The sequence below is a fragment of the Podarcis melisellensis genome (assembly GCF_964234715.1).
Source record: "Podarcis melisellensis genome assembly, chromosome: 3".
NCBI classification, from domain to species: Eukaryota; Metazoa; Chordata; class Lepidosauria; order Squamata; family Lacertidae; genus Podarcis; species Podarcis melisellensis.
This window is the reverse complement of record NC_138530.1, coordinates 4,198,717-4,216,041: the sequence shown is the minus strand read 5'-3', so window position 1 is coordinate 4,216,041 and position 17,325 is coordinate 4,198,717. Positions and strand designations below refer to the sequence as shown.

The 17,325-nt window shown below is 47.6% G+C and overlaps 1 protein-coding gene across 3 annotated transcripts in view; it reads right to left on the bottom strand.

Annotated features, from left to right (window-relative positions):
* EXTL3 (exostosin like glycosyltransferase 3) overlaps positions 1–17,325 on the bottom strand; it is a 168,220-nt gene that overhangs the window by 45,442 nt on the left and 105,453 nt on the right. For all 3 annotated transcript variants that reach the window (XM_081903866.1, XM_081903865.1, XM_081903867.1), the window contains one exon: positions 6,227–8,792. In XM_081903866.1, the coding sequence (XP_081759992.1) occupies positions 6,227–8,374 (2,148 nt within the window). In that variant the 5' untranslated portion in view covers positions 8,375–8,792. The remainder of the gene's footprint in view (positions 1–6,226; positions 8,793–17,325) is intronic.

The following is a 17,325-nucleotide window of genomic DNA, read 5'->3' as shown; positions in this document are numbered from 1 at the left end:
GGTCTTTTCCAGGGAGTCTTCTCTTCTCATGAGGTGGCCAAAGTCTTGGAGCCTCAGCTTCAGGATCTGTCCTTCCAGTGAGCACTCAGGGCTGATTTCCTTCAGAATGGAGAGGTTGGATCTTCTTGCAGTCCATGGGACTCTCAAGAGTCTCCTCCAGCATCATAATTAAAACGCATCCATTCTTTGGCGATCAGCCTTCTTTATGGTCCAGCTCTCACTTCCATACATCACTACTGGGAAAACCATAGCTTTAACTATACGGACCTTGCCATGGCGAAGGGGCTTGAATAACTCAGAGAAGCTATGAGCTATGCCGAGCAGGGCACCCAAGATGGACAGGTCATAGTGGAGAGTTTTGACCAAACGTGATCCACCTGGAGGAGGAACCGGCAAGCCACTCCAGTATCCCTGCCTAAAAACTCCATGGAGAAAGACAACAGGCATATAAAAAAAACTGGAGCAGCAGGGCATTTTTTTTTAAATCCCAGTTTAATTGACCCAGGACACGTTTGTCTTGGGCTCTGCCTATCTCCAGCTTGGGCATTGCCTGTCAGTGACTGGTTACAGGCAAGAGGAGAAAAGTCCGCCCCCCCCCCGGCCTAGATATTGCATGACTGCCTCGAGGATCCCTGGGAGGTAGTTGGAAAGGCAGCGCACTGCAAGCCACTTCTCCTATCACACCAATTACAGGCTCCTCTCCTGGCTGAAGAGATAGCCAAGTACATTTCCTGAGCATGTAAAAAAAAAAGGGGGAAGATTTTTTTTATATATTAAAAAAAAAATCAATTGCTATCGTTAAAACCGTTGCAGCTGTTTGGCATCTCTCTGCTTTAAGGATGCGTCATAATTGCCATTTCCAAAAACAAGCATTTTATGTTCCATGGAGGAGAGTTCTGAGCATGGGCAAAGCTGGCTCCCTTTCCTTTAAAAAAAATAAAGAACAGCAAAATTATTTCTTCAGAAAATTCTCTCTCTCTCTCTGTCTCTCTCCCCAAATCCAACCTGCTACTTCCTTCCAAGTTTTTATAACGAAGATCAGGCTGGAGAAAACAACTAGAGCATCGCCACACTGGAAGATCATGCCTTTCTGGAGGTTCGGAAGACAGCGCTGGATTATACAAGGCCAGATGGGTTGAAGGTGTAAACCAGGCATCCCCAACCTTTGGCCCGCCAGATGTTTTGGACTACAATTCCCATCATCCCTGACCACTGGTCCTGTTAGCTAGGGATCATGGGAATTGTAGGCCAAAACACCTAGAAGAAGGCCAAAGGTTGGGGGTGCCTGGTGTAAACCCTTTTATTCCTACCCCACAGACAGGGCAAGATTTAGGTCTGATGAGCCCCTAAGCTCCTGAAGGCAATGGGGCCCTTTATATGTCCAGCTGTCCGTTGTCAGCAACACATTGCCGCTGTTTTTTGTGTTGAATATATGCTATATGGTAACTGATGGACCTAATAGGTATCTAAAGCCATTTGCACATGTTGCCCTGCAACCAGTCCATGCAGAATGTAAGCACTCTATATATAAAGGTAAAGAGACCCCTGACCATTAGGTCCAGTCATGCCCGACTCTGGTATTGCGGCGCTCATCTCACTTTATTGGCCGAAGCAGCAGGCGTACAGCTTCCGGGTCATGTGGCCAGCATGACTAAGCCGCTTCTGGCGAACCAGAGCGGCACACGGAAACGCCGTTCACCTTCCCGCCGGAGCGGTACCTATTTATCTACTTGCACTTTGACGTGCTTTCAAACTCCTAGATTTGCAGGAGCAGGGACCGAGCAATGGGAGCTCACCCCGTCGTGGGGATTCGAACCGCCGACCTTCTGATCGGCAAGTCCTAGGCTCAGTGGTTTAACCCACAGCGCTACCCGCATCCCTTACCCTATATATAGAAACGAGCAAACCAGTGATATTTTAGGGAGCAGGCTAGCAGGAGGAGCCCATGACTTACATCATAGGAGCCTACACAACACAAAACACTGTTGCTGTATGTAGGTTTTATTCTATGTGTTTTTTATCCTATATTTTGGAAATTTACATCCAGTTTTTTCCCCTTTAAATTTTTTGGGGGCCCCCAAGAGAGTGGGGCCCTAAGCTATAGCTTGTTTAGCTTATACGTAATTCTGGCACTGCCCACAAAGCTTGTTTGCACGTGGAAGTTCATCAAGGGATATCTTGGCACCAGATTACTCAGCCGACAACTATCAACGGGATGTACAAACCTAGTGAAAAAAGTAAATTGGCATATTCCTGTATTGTAGGCGGTTGGACTAGATCAGAGTTTTCCAAAATGTTCACGTTGGCGACACACTTTTTAGATGTGCATCATTTCACGACACGGTAACTCAGTTATACCAGCAAACCGAAGGTTGGACTAACCCCTTTCCTGCCCCGGGAGGAGAAAAAAAGGGAGAGTTTGTACTCCAGTTCATGGTTTCTGTGTATTGGGTGCTCTATAGCTTTGGAGACGCTGACTACTTCGCGATGCACAAGGTATTCTCCTCATTACGCTGTAATTTGTTGGAGTTCATTAGCCGTCTGCTTTCGGTGCTTTGATCAGCAATCACTTTGTCACAGTCGCATTATCACTGCTCTGCACCTGGTGGTCTTACGAGGCTTGAAATTGTTTTGGTGTTAATAGAAAAAAGCAATTTTTAAATGGCGGCGGTTTCCCCCCCCCCTGCCCCCTCCATCCTTAATTAGAAGGTGGGGGGGGGACTTCCACAACCCCCAGCTCCTTGTACTAAGTAGCTTGCAATAAATTAATAACAAGAAACGAAAGAAAAAACACAAACACACGCACATTTGCATGCCTGTGTTATAGAAAGGGAATATGTTTCATTTCCAGACTCCAATATCAGGTTCTAAAAGCATATGGGCAGACACCTGGAATGGACCACCTGCGTCCCCCCATAAAGACAAAGGTAAGGTAAATGACCGCTCGATGGTCAAGTCCAGTCAAAGGCGACTATGGGGTTGCGGCGCTCATCTCACTTTCAGGCCGAGGGAGCCGGCGTTTGTCAACAGACAGTTATCTGGGTCATGTGGCCAGCAAGACTAAACTGCTTTTGGCGCAACGGAACACCGTGACAGAAACCAGAGCGACCACTGCGTCCATATTCACAAGAGACTTTAGGCTGGCTGAAGATAGGCCAGGGTACAAGCCCCCCCAAAATCACACCCACTACCCCGGCCCAAACTGGTGTCAGGGGAAATGGGGCACTTGTCAAAATACCCACTGAATGCCCTCTGGCCTCCACTGTGTCACCTTCAGTGAAAACACAACTCACATCTGCATCCAAATGCTCACTTTTTCCATTAGCTCTTGGATGTGCATCACCCGCGAGCAAGCCACAAACATTTTCACAGGTGCACACTTGCCTCACATCCACAGCTAACCCAAATATCTGCACAAACCCCCGATCAAGTTGTGAGGCTCAGTCGTCAAACGTATCAAAAATGGCACATTCAAAAGGAGAAACGGCTGACTGGCTAGAACGGCAGAAAAACAACCCACAGTATATATTTTTAAAAAACAGAAAAGTGCTCCAGACAAGATATTTTTGAAAGAAGTCTCGCTAGTGTAGGAAACAAGTAGCCGTTTGTGCTCCACCCTCTCCCAGTGTGACAGCACACAATTGTTTAAATTTGTTTATTTTTCTTTTTTCGAAAAAGCTTTTAGCGAGCTATGAAATGTTCTGCATTTGAACATGCTCTCTCTCTCTCTCTCTCTCTCTCTCTCTCTCTCTCTCTCTCTCTTTATCTTGCATGTAAACTGCCCGGACCAAGAAGCAACTTAAGGGAAGCAAATGAGACACACTTAAGACATGTAATTTAAATCATTTCGCTTTGTCCTTTTGTGCCACAGCCTCAGTCCATTTAGGACCATTTCGCTCCTCTTGTTTGTTGACGGGTCTCTTTGAAAAAGGACATTAATGGCACCCGCAGCGGATGACTTCATCCCTTCACAATTCTGGTAGGCTTCACAATTACTGCAAAGCCCTGACTGCAAGGGAGCCGTAACTCTGTTTTAGGGGCCGTAAGGAAGTTGTATGGTGTAGCAAAGTAGTATCTGAGGAGTACAGAGAAGCGCCCTTCCTTCAGGGGATGGAAGAAACACAGGCCGCAATAGCTCACTTTTATTCCGCCCTATAAAAAGCACCACACTTGTGGCTTGAGAGGACTTATTCCAGGCCCTCAACAGCAGCATTCCTTCAACCGAAACTATTATACTAAAATCATCTTCCACACGCTGTTCAGGCTTTAAAGGCAAAACATCCATTCCCCACAAGTTCTCTGCTTGCGGGCTGAACATGTTGAGATGTTACCCATGTAAGGATGTACATTCTCCTTTGGACAATAAAGAAGCAGGTCAAGACTCCTTCAGGGATATGAAAGGGAGAAGGTGAACTTCTACAGCACAAAGCTGCAGTACACACTGCCCTGAAACCCAGCAGATGACCAGACACTCAAGGGACGAGACTGGCCAATCTCCCTTGGGCAACCAAGGTCGTATCAGTTTAGTAGCTAGCCATGAGAGAAACTGCTAGCAGATGGCAATAAAGCCATCTTTCCTGGAAACATGATCGGTTCTAAGGAGCCCTTGCTATTACCGCTGCTCCTTCAGCTGCAGAGCAACTTGGACTTGAACCATTACTACCCTTTGGCCAAACAGCCTACAAATATAATACAGTCATAAAAGGTAAAGGGACCCCTGACCATTAGGTCCAGTCGTGGCCGACTCTGGGATTGCGGCGCTCATCTCGCTTTACTGGCCGAGGGAGCCGGCGTACAGCTTCCGGGTCATAGAATCATAGAGTTGGAAGAGACCACAAGGGCCATCGAGTCCAACCCCCTGCCAAGCAGGAAACACCATCAGAATTCTCCTGACATATGGTTGTCAAGCCTCTGCTTAAAGAACTCAAAAGAAGGAGACTCCACCACACTCCTTGGCAGCAAATTCCACTGTCGAACAGCTCTTACTGTCAGGAAGTCATGTGGCCAGCAGGACTAAGCCGCTTCTGGCAGCACACAGAAATGCCGTTTACCTTCCCGCTGGAGTGGTACCTATTTATCTACTTGCACTTGACGTGCTTTCGAACTGCTAGGTTGGCAGGAGCAGGGACCGAGCAACGGGAGCTCACCCTGTCGCGGGGATTGGAACCGCCAACCTTCTGATCAGCAAGTCCTAGGCTCTGTGGTTTAACCCACAGCGCCACACGTGTCCCATTAGATAGTAAATCTATTAATGGTCTCATTAGATAGTAAAATTTGATATCTAATGAGATATCATTAGATAGTAAAATTCATGTTAAATTGCTGTTTTAGGGGTTGTTTTTAAAAGTCGCAGGGATTCGAACTGCCAACCTTCTGATTGGCAAGTCCTAGGCTCTGTGGTTTAACCCACAGCGCCACCTTGGGTTAAATATGCTTCAGGTTACGCTCCGCTGCGACCTGGAAGTAACGGAACACGTTACTTCTGGGTTTTGCCGCTCGTGCATGCGCAGACGCTCAAAATGACGTCACGCGCATGCGCAGAAGCGGCAAATCACGACCCGAGCACAGGATGCGAACAGGGCTCCGGAACAGATCCCGTTCGCATCCAGATGTACCACTGTAATAATAATAATAATTTATTATTTATACCCCGCCCATCTGGCTGCGTTTCCCCAGCCACTCTGTGTGGCTTCCAACAGAATATTAAAATACAATAATCTATTAAACATTAAAAGCTCCCCTAAACAGGGCTGCCTTCAGATGTCTTCTCCACTCTGAACTTGCTGCCTGGACTTTGGGACTCCTAGGATGCTGACATCATTGAGGATTCACACGAGGAACTTGGAGTCTGCTTTGCTTCAAGCCGTGCAAAGACTTGCCCAGGGGATAAGATTGTAGGTACTTTTACAATATTTCCATGCACAGTTGGATTCTGAGACTACGCTGGCAGAAAGGGGGCAGTGGTGGAATCAGGCAACCAGTTCCTCCTCTCTCTCTCTCTCTCTCTCTCTCTCTCTCTCTCTCTCTCTCTCTCTCTCTCACACACACACACACACACACACACACACACACTGCCCACTGCAAGCATTTGAAAGAATCTAAACCAGAATTTATTTCTTTTTCTTTTACGGTGCACCTAAAAACATAATGCACATCCCTCAATGCTCCACATTGCAACAAAAGAATTCTGAAGCCTCTCCACTCCAATATATCCAACTGCTCTTACCACAATTGGGACGCCGATGTCCGGCCACAGGAGGTCCTCTGACGGCAGCTTGGGAGAGTTCCAGACCACCACCACTTTGTTTAAATAGGGGAGGCCATTGAGCCTCTCCAGGGAGTTCATGAGCACCTCCTCTCGCTCGTAGGTCAGCATGACGACGGTGAACTGCTCCCTGGGGACGTTGCCCCCCAGCGCGGCTTGGAACTCCTTCCCGGAGCCGCCAGCTCCTCCTCCGATGGGCCGGAACCCGGTCCCAGATCCGAGGAACTTGGCTTCCGACGGCAGGACAGGGTCAAAGGGTGTGTGGGGGAAGAGGTGGAAAGGGCCAGGGGCCGAGTTCCAGTTTCTGTAAATATCCATGGCGGTGAGGGTAAAATTGCGCAGGTATTTGGGCGAGGAGTAGGGCGGCTCCGTCTCCACCGGCCCCAAGTCTAAGTCCCCGTTGTCGGCCATGTTGGGGTCTGTGCCAGCAGCCTTTCCGGACCGGTGGGGGATCTCCACCGCAGCCTCCTCCCGGATGGGGACGGCCGGGATTTGGATTCGAGTCCTTATGATAGCTAGAACCGTGCTGAAGATGCTGTCCGAGGTGGAAAAGTAGGTCTCCCACAGGAAGCGGCCCTGCCTCCTCATGGCCAGGAGGTCGTTGTCGGAAATACTCCGCAGGAGAAAGTGCACTTCCGTGATACGTGGCTTTGGTATGATTAAGGCTGCCTCGTTCCACCGGATCACATCGTGGTAGGGCAGCTGGACCTGCTCTCCCAGGATCACCGGGATCGCCCCAACCTCCAGGGCCTCAAAAAGACGCATTGCGCACCCGGCGGAGATGACAAGGTGGGTGTCCCCCGGGGTGATTATCAGTGCAAAAGTAGATAGTTTCAGTAGCTCTAGTCTGTCTTCCCTTTCTCCACAAAGAGCCCACTCAGTGGGCAGGCTTGCCTTCGGCTGGTTCTTACAGGTGAATTCCACCAAGACAAAGTCCAGCTTGCTGTCTTGAACAGCCTTCAGGGTGGTAATGATCCTGTCATCATAGTCCGCTGGGGCGTTACCTTCGATTTCTTCTTCGAAGGAGCGTACTTCTTGCAAGCTGGACCGGAGAGACTCCACCTTCTCCCCCTGGAAACTGAAAAGGTATTTTCGCTTGACCGGCACCTGGGGTGGGATCTCTAGGAAATTGGGCTCGGACATGGCGTGGACAAGAGGGGACACCACAATATCGAAACCCGGGCGATACTGTACATCGTAAAAGGTGGACTGGGCGACCATGGCCCGCCCGGTGCTGACGTTATAAAGGAAGTTCTGAGTTTCCGACTTCCTGGACAAGTTGATGATCAGGTGGTTGTGCCCGTCAGTCCTCCAAAAGGGCAGCGTGTGCAACTGTTGCTCGAGTTCAGTAGGTTTTGCCATAACGGGCTCCTGCATTTCCCCCATGAGGATTATGTACAAACAGGCAATGTTTGCGTTTTCAGTAACGTACACGTTCGTTCTGACAGTGGACTCAAAGGCTTGCTTAATTAAGGGGTCTAACGAGCTCCCGAAATCGAACTGGTCGCTGTTGTAGACATACACGGGGAAGCCGGATGTCAGCGGGCAGCGGGAGTAGTCGAAGCAGTTGTGTAGCCGGCAGCTCCTGTGGGATTTGGGCAGGGGGAAGTTGGAGTCGTCCTTGTCGGGCAACAGCCGGATGGGCAGGGAGAGCTTGGGTTGGTTCTGCGCCATGAGTTCTTTGTAGGAGTGCTCCGTCTGGCTGATGACATTCTTCAGCTGCAGGAGGTCCTGCTTGGCGTTCTCAATGCTTTTCTTGCAGGCTTCGATCTTCAGGTTCAGCTTGGCGATCTCGCTGTTCAGCTCCTGCCTCTTGGCTTCCAGCTGCAGCAGCTCCTCGCTCACCGACTCCCGTATGCGGCAGAGGTCCTGGACGTGCTTCACCTCGCAAAGCTCGTTGCCCGTGCGCGGCCCGAAGATGCGCTTGCCGGCGTCGTCGGCGTCGTCTATGGTGGTTAGGTAGTAGTGGGCGATGAGGGGGAAGAAGACCAGGATGATGAACAAGGTGAAGCTGAGCCAGGTGAGTCGAATGCGGCTGGACCATCGCAGCATCCAGGGTTGGCCTCCATTGCCTACCCCTCCATTCCGCAACATGGTATACCCGGTCATGAGTCCAAGAGTTGGTGTTGCCCCTCTTATCACGTTGGATCAGTAGCCATAACCAAGGCGGTTTTTACCGGCAAGGCTCCAGGAGGAAAGGCTATTGCGCCCGTTGGACCAAGGGCCAATAGAATGGAAATTTCATCTTCTCCTTGAGATGGAGGACGCAACTTCCGATCCAGTTAGAACCAAGGGCGAAACTCTTCTTCTTGGCCTCCAGTTAACTGGGTGTTCCTAGGAGAGCGCTGGCAGGGTCACCGCGGCAATCGGTTGCCCCCTCCGGGCCAGAGAAACGCAACGGGAGCAAGGCAACCTTCGATGTCACCCTCCACATTCTGTATTAGCATCCAATGAGCGAGACAAGCAGGGGGAAGTTCATGCAATCATGATTCTTTGTCACCTCTGTGCTGCCAGGATTTCACCATTCCTAAAAGAGAGAGAGAGATAGGAGACAACCATGACACATCAGGCAATATAAGATGTGCTTCCTTCATTGCATTATAAAAACAGAGACCAGGAAAGCATTAATAAAGAGAACAACATCCTTCCTTCTGCCTAGATCTGACCTGCGGCTTATACAAATAAGCCCACAACTTATGTTGCACATTCAGCTTTATGCGCTTGGTGAAAACATTTTTTGGGGGGGAAAATAGAAAGGGGAAGGGCATTGGTGGGGGGGGGAGAGACTTTGGTAATCCCACCTGCCTTGGCATCCCATGAATTTTCACTTTATGCAATTTTGTCCTGAAGCATTATCCCCTATGTAAGTTGCGGACTTACTGTAAAGCCAAGCTGGCCACATGCTGCTTGGGTTGTGGTCAGATGCTATGTTCCAAACTTAGTACAAGAAAGTCCTGGGAGAGCCAATGCCCACCGTTCTTCATATAAAACACTACTATTCAAAACCCCTCTCTCCCTCAAATTAGAATCATAGAATCGAAGAGTTAGAAGGGTCATTGGTCTACGCAGCTTGAAACATTTCAGAACCAGGGCTCACTTTTAACCCAAACATGCATTTGGGGATCCATTTATTAACATTTTGCCATCTATCTGCATGGTGGTAGTGCTCCTGTTGCAACCCAGCTTGGATCAGGCCACTAGACGGTCCCTACCCCAACCTCTGTTTAAAAACCTCTAATGAATTATTATGGAGGATGCTATGTGTGGATTATGAAAAGAAGAAGAAGAAGAAGAAGAAGAAGAAGAAGAAGAAGAAGAAGGAGGAGGAGGAGGAGGAGGAGGAGGAGGAGGAGGAGGAGGAGAAGAATTTTATTCATGGGTGGAGGTCTTCGGGGGATGGAGTAAATAGTTATTTGTTCTATTGTTCCTTGATGTATTACATTCATCAACCTTTACAAAAACCGTTAGTGACTTATAAATGAGAAATATCTGCTGAAGAAATATATATATAGAGAGAGAGACCAGTAGCACCTTAGAGATCAGCTAAGTTTCTTCTAGGTATGAGCTTTCGTGTGCATGCACACTTCTTCAGATACCAAGTGTGCATACACAGGAATGCTCATATGAAGAACAAGCTTAGTTGGTTTCTAAGGTGCTACTGGACAATTTTATTGCTTTATAAATATTTCTACTGCGTCAAACCAACACAGCTACCTACCTATATCTGCTGAAGACATTCTTATTATTCTGTACCTAGCTATTGTTAATAATAATAATAATAATAATAATTTATTATTTATACCCTGCCCATTTGGCTGGGTTTCCCCAGCCACTCTGGGCAGCTTCCAACACAGTATTAAAATACAGTGGTCTGTTAAACATTAAAAGCTTTCCTAAACAGGGCTGCCTTCAGATGTCTTCTAAAGTCTGGTAGTTGTTTTTCTCTTTGCCATCTGCTGGGAGGGCATTCCACAGGGCGGGTGCCACTACTGAGAAGGCCCTCTGCCTGGTTCCCTGTAACTTGGCTTCTCGCAGTGAGGGAACCGCCAGAAGGCCCTCGGAGCTGGACCTCAGTGTCCGGGCAGAACAATGCTCCTTCAGATATACTGGAACGAGGCCGTTTCTTGAAAATAAATAAAAAAAACCCACCACCCTCCAATGAAGGAGAGTGTACCACCTTCAGAGGTCATCCGTTCCATTCCTGAACAGCTTTTACCATCAAAAAGTTCTTCCTAATGTTGATTTGGAATCTCCTTCCTTGTAATTTGAACCCACTGGTTTGAGTCCTATCCTCCACACACAGATTTGTTTGAACTCACTATAAAAACCTGGATCAAATATGAGTGGGGCGGAGGCCTTCTGACGCCAGGCTCAAAATACAACATTAGGCCGGGCTCCCTAGATTTCATCCAACTTTGGCAAGATGTCAGGACGCCATATGATTAGAGCAGAAGAGCAGCTGCAATTTTCTGAGCTGGAACTTTACAAACCATTTCAGCCTTTGTCTGCCTCAGATCCTGCACCTTTCGAAACAAGCAGCTTACATGGGGTTTCTGCCACCTTAGATGCAAATGACACGGAAAAGCACATTGCGGGAAGGGGGCAGAATATTTGCACTCTATAAATTTCAAGGAAGAGAAAAAGGGAGGGAAACGTTGCGGTAGCAGCAGACTTAAGGGATGGAGAGCGATTCTTCACATATGACATAATTAGCTGGTGGAATTTATCGCAAGCCATGATGGACACAAGCAGCTTTCTTTCAAGAGAGAGGGAGAGAGGAGAGCATTTTTGTGCGAATAGGCCAGCAGTGTGCCAAGTTTAGACAGCAAGGGCACGCGAGACAGCCATTCTTGGTAGTCGCCCCAGAATGGTGGAAGACTCTTCCCTTGGAAGACTGTGATGATGTGAGAGCCAGTGTGGTGTAGTGGTTAAGAGCGGTAGTCTCGTAATCTGGGGAACCGGGTTCGCGTCTCCACTCCTCCACCTGCAGCTGCTGGGTGACTTTGGGCTAGTCCCACTTCTCTGAAGTCTCTCAGCCCCACTCACCTCACAGAGTGTTTGTTGTGGGGAGGAAGGGAAAGGAGAATGTTAGCCGCTTTGAGACTCCTTAAAGGGAGTGAAAGGCGGGATATCAAATCCAAACTCTTCTTCTTCTTCTTGGAGCAAAGGTGAGGAACCTCAAGCCCAGGGGATGAATGCAGCCCCCCAGGTTTCTCTATCTGGTGCTAAGAACTGCCCCCAAGCTGCCGCCACACTCCATGAGTCCTTTAGCCTGAGTGGAACCTGTCCTTGCAATAGGATCAACCCCTTTGCTTGCCCCTCTCTCTCTCCCTCTCTCTCTCTCCTTCACCCCTCTGCGTAGAAACAGATGACTTTTTTGGTGAACTACCTCGGAATGCAGTCTACTGTACAAAAGTACAAGTCACACCCTTTGCTTCTTTCGCATTTGCCTCTGCAACTACCCACCACTGGCTCACAGCCCCCAGTAGGTGCTGGGCAATACATCAATATATCGCCCCAAACCAGTCTGAAGTCCACATTGTGATATCGGTTTCATAATTTTTGACCTGGAAATATATCACACATCATGGTGTGTGTGTGTGTGTGTGTGTGCGTGCGCGCGCGCGCTATGCAAAAATCACAATGTGGGAAAAACTGTGAAACCGGCCAATGCTTCTCTCGATTCCTGCAACCCCTGCTAACTCTGACAGCTCAGCTCTCCCTGAACTCCTGCAGTGTGGTAGCACATCACAAGAGCAGGCGCTGGCAAAAATCACAATGCAGGGAAAAACCGTGAAGCCAGCCAATTCCTTATTCAGACACCGTGATACAGTCATACCTCTTGTTACGTTTGCTTCAGGTTAAATCTTTCCAGGTTGCGTCCCGCGGCGACCCGGAAGTACCAGAAAGGGTTACTTCCGGGTTTCGCTGCTCGCGCATGCAGAGACACGCAAAATAACGTCACGCGCATGCGCAGAAGTGGCAAATCGTGACCCGCGCACACGCAGATTGCGTTCTGCTCATGTTGCAAATGGGGCTCTGGGACGGATCCCGTTCGCAACCAGAGGTACCACTGTATATTGGTATATTGCGATCTTTGGTGATATATCACAATGTTGAAAACCAGATATTGCCCAGCACTAGCCAAAGAAAGTTGCCCATGAATGAAAAAGGTTCCCCACCCCTGTCTTTGGGGTTCACCAAAATAAGAGCCTGTGTGCTTTCCAGAAGCATCGTTGTAAGGGCATAAGAAGATCCTGCAGGATCAGGCCAGTGGCTCAACCAGTCTTTGCAGTGGCCAACCATATGCTAGACATCACTGCCACAGTTCTCTGACCACCTGCAACTTCCAGCAACTGGTACACAAGGGTATACTGCCATCTTTGCTTTTAGCAGGCCCGCTGCCCACCATCCACCAAGACATTTACCACACACACACACACACACACACACACACAAATCTTTGCTACTCTGGCTAGTACAAGAACATGCAATGGAGGAGAACCTTCAACACCTAGGGCGATGTTGGAATAAACACGAGCGAGGTCACCGACCAGCACGTTGCTCCATTAATTCCCAGTATCACCCAGCAAAGGGCATCCATGTAAATTACAGAAGACGTCTGGAAGGAGAGAACTGCTAGAGGGTCCAGGGAGAAAAAGGATGAATAGCTTTCTGGATTCTTGCCAGTGCAAGTTAGGATGTGTGCGTGGAAGAATGGGAACGGCTGTGGAAAAGAGATATCAAATTTACGGCATGCTATAATTTAAGAGAGAATGTCATGAAAATGCGATACAGATGGTACCCGGCCCTGGCCAGATTGGCAAAAATGTACAAAAACTGTAGTAATGTCTGTTGGAGGTGCAATGGGGCAGGAACTTTTCTACATATGTGGTGGGGAGTGCAAAGAGATAGTGGGGTTCTGGGAAAATATCTATAACAAACTGAAAAAAAATGTCCAGATTTTCATTTGGGGGGGGAAACCAGAATTCTTTCTCCTAGGTATCATGTCAGAGGAAATAAAAAGAACGGGCAGACCAATATTTATGTATGCAACTACGGCGGCAAGGTTATTGATTGCTAAAAATTGGAAAAGCAGCAGCGTCCCAACTGAAACAGACTGGTTATCTAAAATGATGGAATACTTCCATATTGCCGAACTAACAGGGAGGATAAGAGGAGATATGGTACAAAAAGTGAATAAGGAGTGGGCTATCTTTAAGGAATACATCAAAATTTATATGGAAAAAGTAGAATTTCTGACAGATACTGAGTGAATCCAGAAAATGATTAGAGTGAAAGGAGAGTAAAGTTAAGATAGAAGAAGAGATTAAAGAAATAATGAAATGTGTTTAAGCTAGTTGGAAAAATAAAGTAGCGTAACAAGAACGGCTGGAAGTCAAGTCACTTGGTGGGTGTCCGTGTGGGGTAGGTGTGTTGATATGTATAGTATAGTTAGGTATTATATAGAGTAATGTAGGTATGTTTTATGTTATGAAAAATAAGGTAGTATGTTGTGTATGTGTATTGCGTAACTGTATATGTATGTGTTTTATACGTTAATAAAATAAAAAAAATTTAAAAAGATGTATGCATGCAGGAGAGACGAATCACCTCAGCCAGAACCGTATTTGTGCTGTACATGTGTCCGTATTTGTATGCTGGAGAAGGAAGCTGTCTGTCAAACTCTGTTAAACCTTCAAATTAACAAGCTATCCTCATGGTGCCCCCTGGGTCCCACTGCTACCACACTGCCTTATGGAACAGACGAGGTTCATCGGATGTGAGACATGAGCAGCGACTAATTGGTTGAGCCAACAGAAACAGCCTGGAGTGTGCTTAAAAGCCAGTCGTAATTTTAATGTCCTGCCCTCTGCCAGAGAAGAAGGTGACTCTTGTAGAGGGGAAATGCCTGCCCAACTCCTGTTCCCGGCCTCCGTGTCTGCTTTCCCCCCCTCTCCCACAGGCTTCTTCTATGCTTAGGGGGGGAAATGTCTCTCAACACCCCTGCTTGCTTTGTGTCTTCTGTCCACATGGCAAACGGTGGTTTGGTCCAACAAGAGGGATCGCTGTGCAGAGAAAGCGGCGATCCCTCTTGCTGTTCTGGCTTCTGGGATTGCTGCGAAGCCTGCATTTGCTCCATGAGACGCAGACACATTTCCCCTTACTTTTTAGGAGGGAAAAAGTGAGTCTTATAGAGCAAAAAAATACGGTAGGTAGTGATGTATGGAAGTGAGAGCTGGACCATAAAGAAGGCTGATCGCCGAAGAATTGATGCTTTTGAATTCTGGTGCTGGAGGAGACTCTTGAGAGTCCCATGGACTGCAAGAAGATCAAACCTCTCCATTCTGAAGGAAATCAGCTCAGAGTGCTCACTGGAAGGACAGATCCTGAAGCTGAGGCTCCAAGACTTTGGCCACCTCAGGAGAAGAGAAGTCTCCCTGGAAAAGACCCTGATGTTGGAAAAGATGGAGGGCACAAGGAGAAGGAGACGACAGAGGACGAAATGGTTGGACAGTGTTTTCGAAGCTACAAACTTGAGTTTGACCAAACTGCGGGAGGCAGTGGAAGACAGAAGTGCCTGGCGTGCTCTGGTCCAGGGGGTCACGAAGAGGCGGACACGACTAAACGACTAAACAACAACATTAATGCAATAAAATAATACAAATCAGGCCGGTAAGGAGGCCCCCATTTTAGATGGCTGCACTCTATTGTTACATTATTATTATCAGGCCTTTTCAGTGGCAGCACCACACTCATGTAACTTCCTCGCCGTCAAAGTTCACCTGGCATGAAATTTGATGCTCTTCAGACACCGGGTGAAACGAATTGTGTTTTCCTAGTTTTTAATGGGTTGTCAAACTGCTCTTAGTGGTTCTCAGTGTTCTGATGGCATTTAAAGATTCCCTTGGTGCTGAAATGTACTGTTTTAAATCGGTCTAATAGTTTTAGCTTTTGCCAGTTGTTTTATTGTGATTGTTTCCAGTTAAGCTTTTGTACCAGAAAGGTGGCATAATTTATTTATTTATTTATTTAAAAAATAATAATAATAAAAGGATGTTTTTTACAGGGACTACAGTATTTCCCTCTCCCTGCTGGAACAGCCTTGCCTAAATATCCTCGCATTTCTGCTATCTGTTTCTATACCCAGGATTGGGATAAAAGAGCATTCCCTTTTTACGCTTGTATCACTGCAGGCAGAAAGTGCTTTTGGACATGAAATTGCTTTACGCCACTAATCTTGAGCAGAAGCCACACAGCAGAGATTTAGAAGGAGCCGCCGGAGAATTTATCAGCCGCGAGATGCCAGATTGCATAATGCTGTGGCATGTTTTGCGTTACAAAAGACACACCGAGATTTGGAGGGTGTCTAGGATATGACGGCCACGGGGAGAGGTCTGTTTGCTTCTTAGCTGGTACAACCCAGACTTCCTCAAGGCCACAAAGGGAGTAATTTTGGGGTCAGGCGAGAAAATAAAGTCCAGATTCATAGTCCTAATATCATCTTCAATGAGAAGCACTAGGGAGAGTCTGAGAGAGGGAGGGTTCCCGTATCCTACCCCACTGCACTTGAGATCCAATTGCAGCTCATTTTTGCTTTGCTCTTTAGTTTTATCTTCACAGACTGCCTCCTTTCCCCTGCTTTTTGTTCTGCTTATCTGCTGGCTTTTAATATCCTTTGCATACTTTGTACGAATAATTTCACTCTTCCTTCGTACAGCGCCCTGGAATCCTCCTGACGAAGGGAGGCGCAGAAATATTTTTAAATACCACATTTTTTGCTCTATAAGACTCACTTTTTCCCTCCTAAAAAGTAAGGGGAAATGTGTGTGCGTCTTATGGAGCGAATGCAGGCTGCGCAGCTATCCCAGAAGCCAGAACAGCAAGAGGGATCGCTGCTTTCACTGCGCAGCGATCCCTCTTGCTGTTCTGGCTTCTGAGATGCAGAATGTCTTTTTCCTTGTTTTCCTCCTCCAAAAACTAGGTGCGTCTTGTGGTCTGGTGCGTCTTATAGAGAGAAAAATACGGTAAATGAGACTGGAACTTGTCGACAAATATAGCACTCGCATTTGGACCAATGGGTGTAGGTTCAGACCCGGGAATTCTGTGTGCATTTGCAAGGCATTAAGAGTTCCCCGGCCCCACCAGGCTTGCAACATTGTAAAGGTGACAATTGAAAGGCACCCCCACCCACCCACAGGCTCAGGAGGCGTGAAGGATTGGTTTCAAATATAAGGTGCTTCTCGAAATTCCAGATAAAGAAAAGAGCCGTGAACATTAAAGCACCCAGCCCTCTCTCTGCTTAAACCAAGCCCCTAAACTAGACAGACCAAAAGCTCTTGCAGCCTCCACAAAGAGTGCCACTCCTGGGGAAGATTCTATGTACTTTTCATAGAATCATAGAATAGTGGAGTTGGAAGGGACCCTGAGGATCATCTAGTCCAACCCGCTGCAATGCAGAAATATGCAGTCGTCCCATACAGGAATTGAACTTGCAGCCTCGGTGTTATCAACCCCACACTCTAAGCAATTGAGCCACCTGGGTTTATGTAGCGTAACTGACAAGAAATGGTGCTCTCCAAGTGGCTTCACCTTGGGCTGCCTTCGGACTGTCACAATTTTGCGGGAGAAATGCAAGCGCACACCATGAATTTAGCTTTGAAAGGGGATGAAAGCACTCTGCACACCCCCTGGCACAACAAACCCACTTTAAAACAGAAGCTGGCTTTTTAATGTTAAGAAAGTGCCTTAACTCCCAAACCTAGATTTTGTGCATGGCCAGACATGGGGTTGCGAGACAGCATCTTAAAAAGCAGAGATATCACTTTGCCAACAAAGGCCTGTATAGTTAAAGCTCTGGTTTTCCCAGTAGTGATGTATGGAAGTGAGAGCTGGACCATAAAGAAGGCTGATCGCTGAAGAACTGATGCTTTTGAATTCTGGTGCTGGAGGAGACTCTTGAGAGTCCCATGGACTGCAAGAAGATCAAAGCTCTCCATTCTGAAGGAAATCAGCCCTGAGAGCTCACTGGAAGGACAGATCCTGAAGCTGAGGCCCCA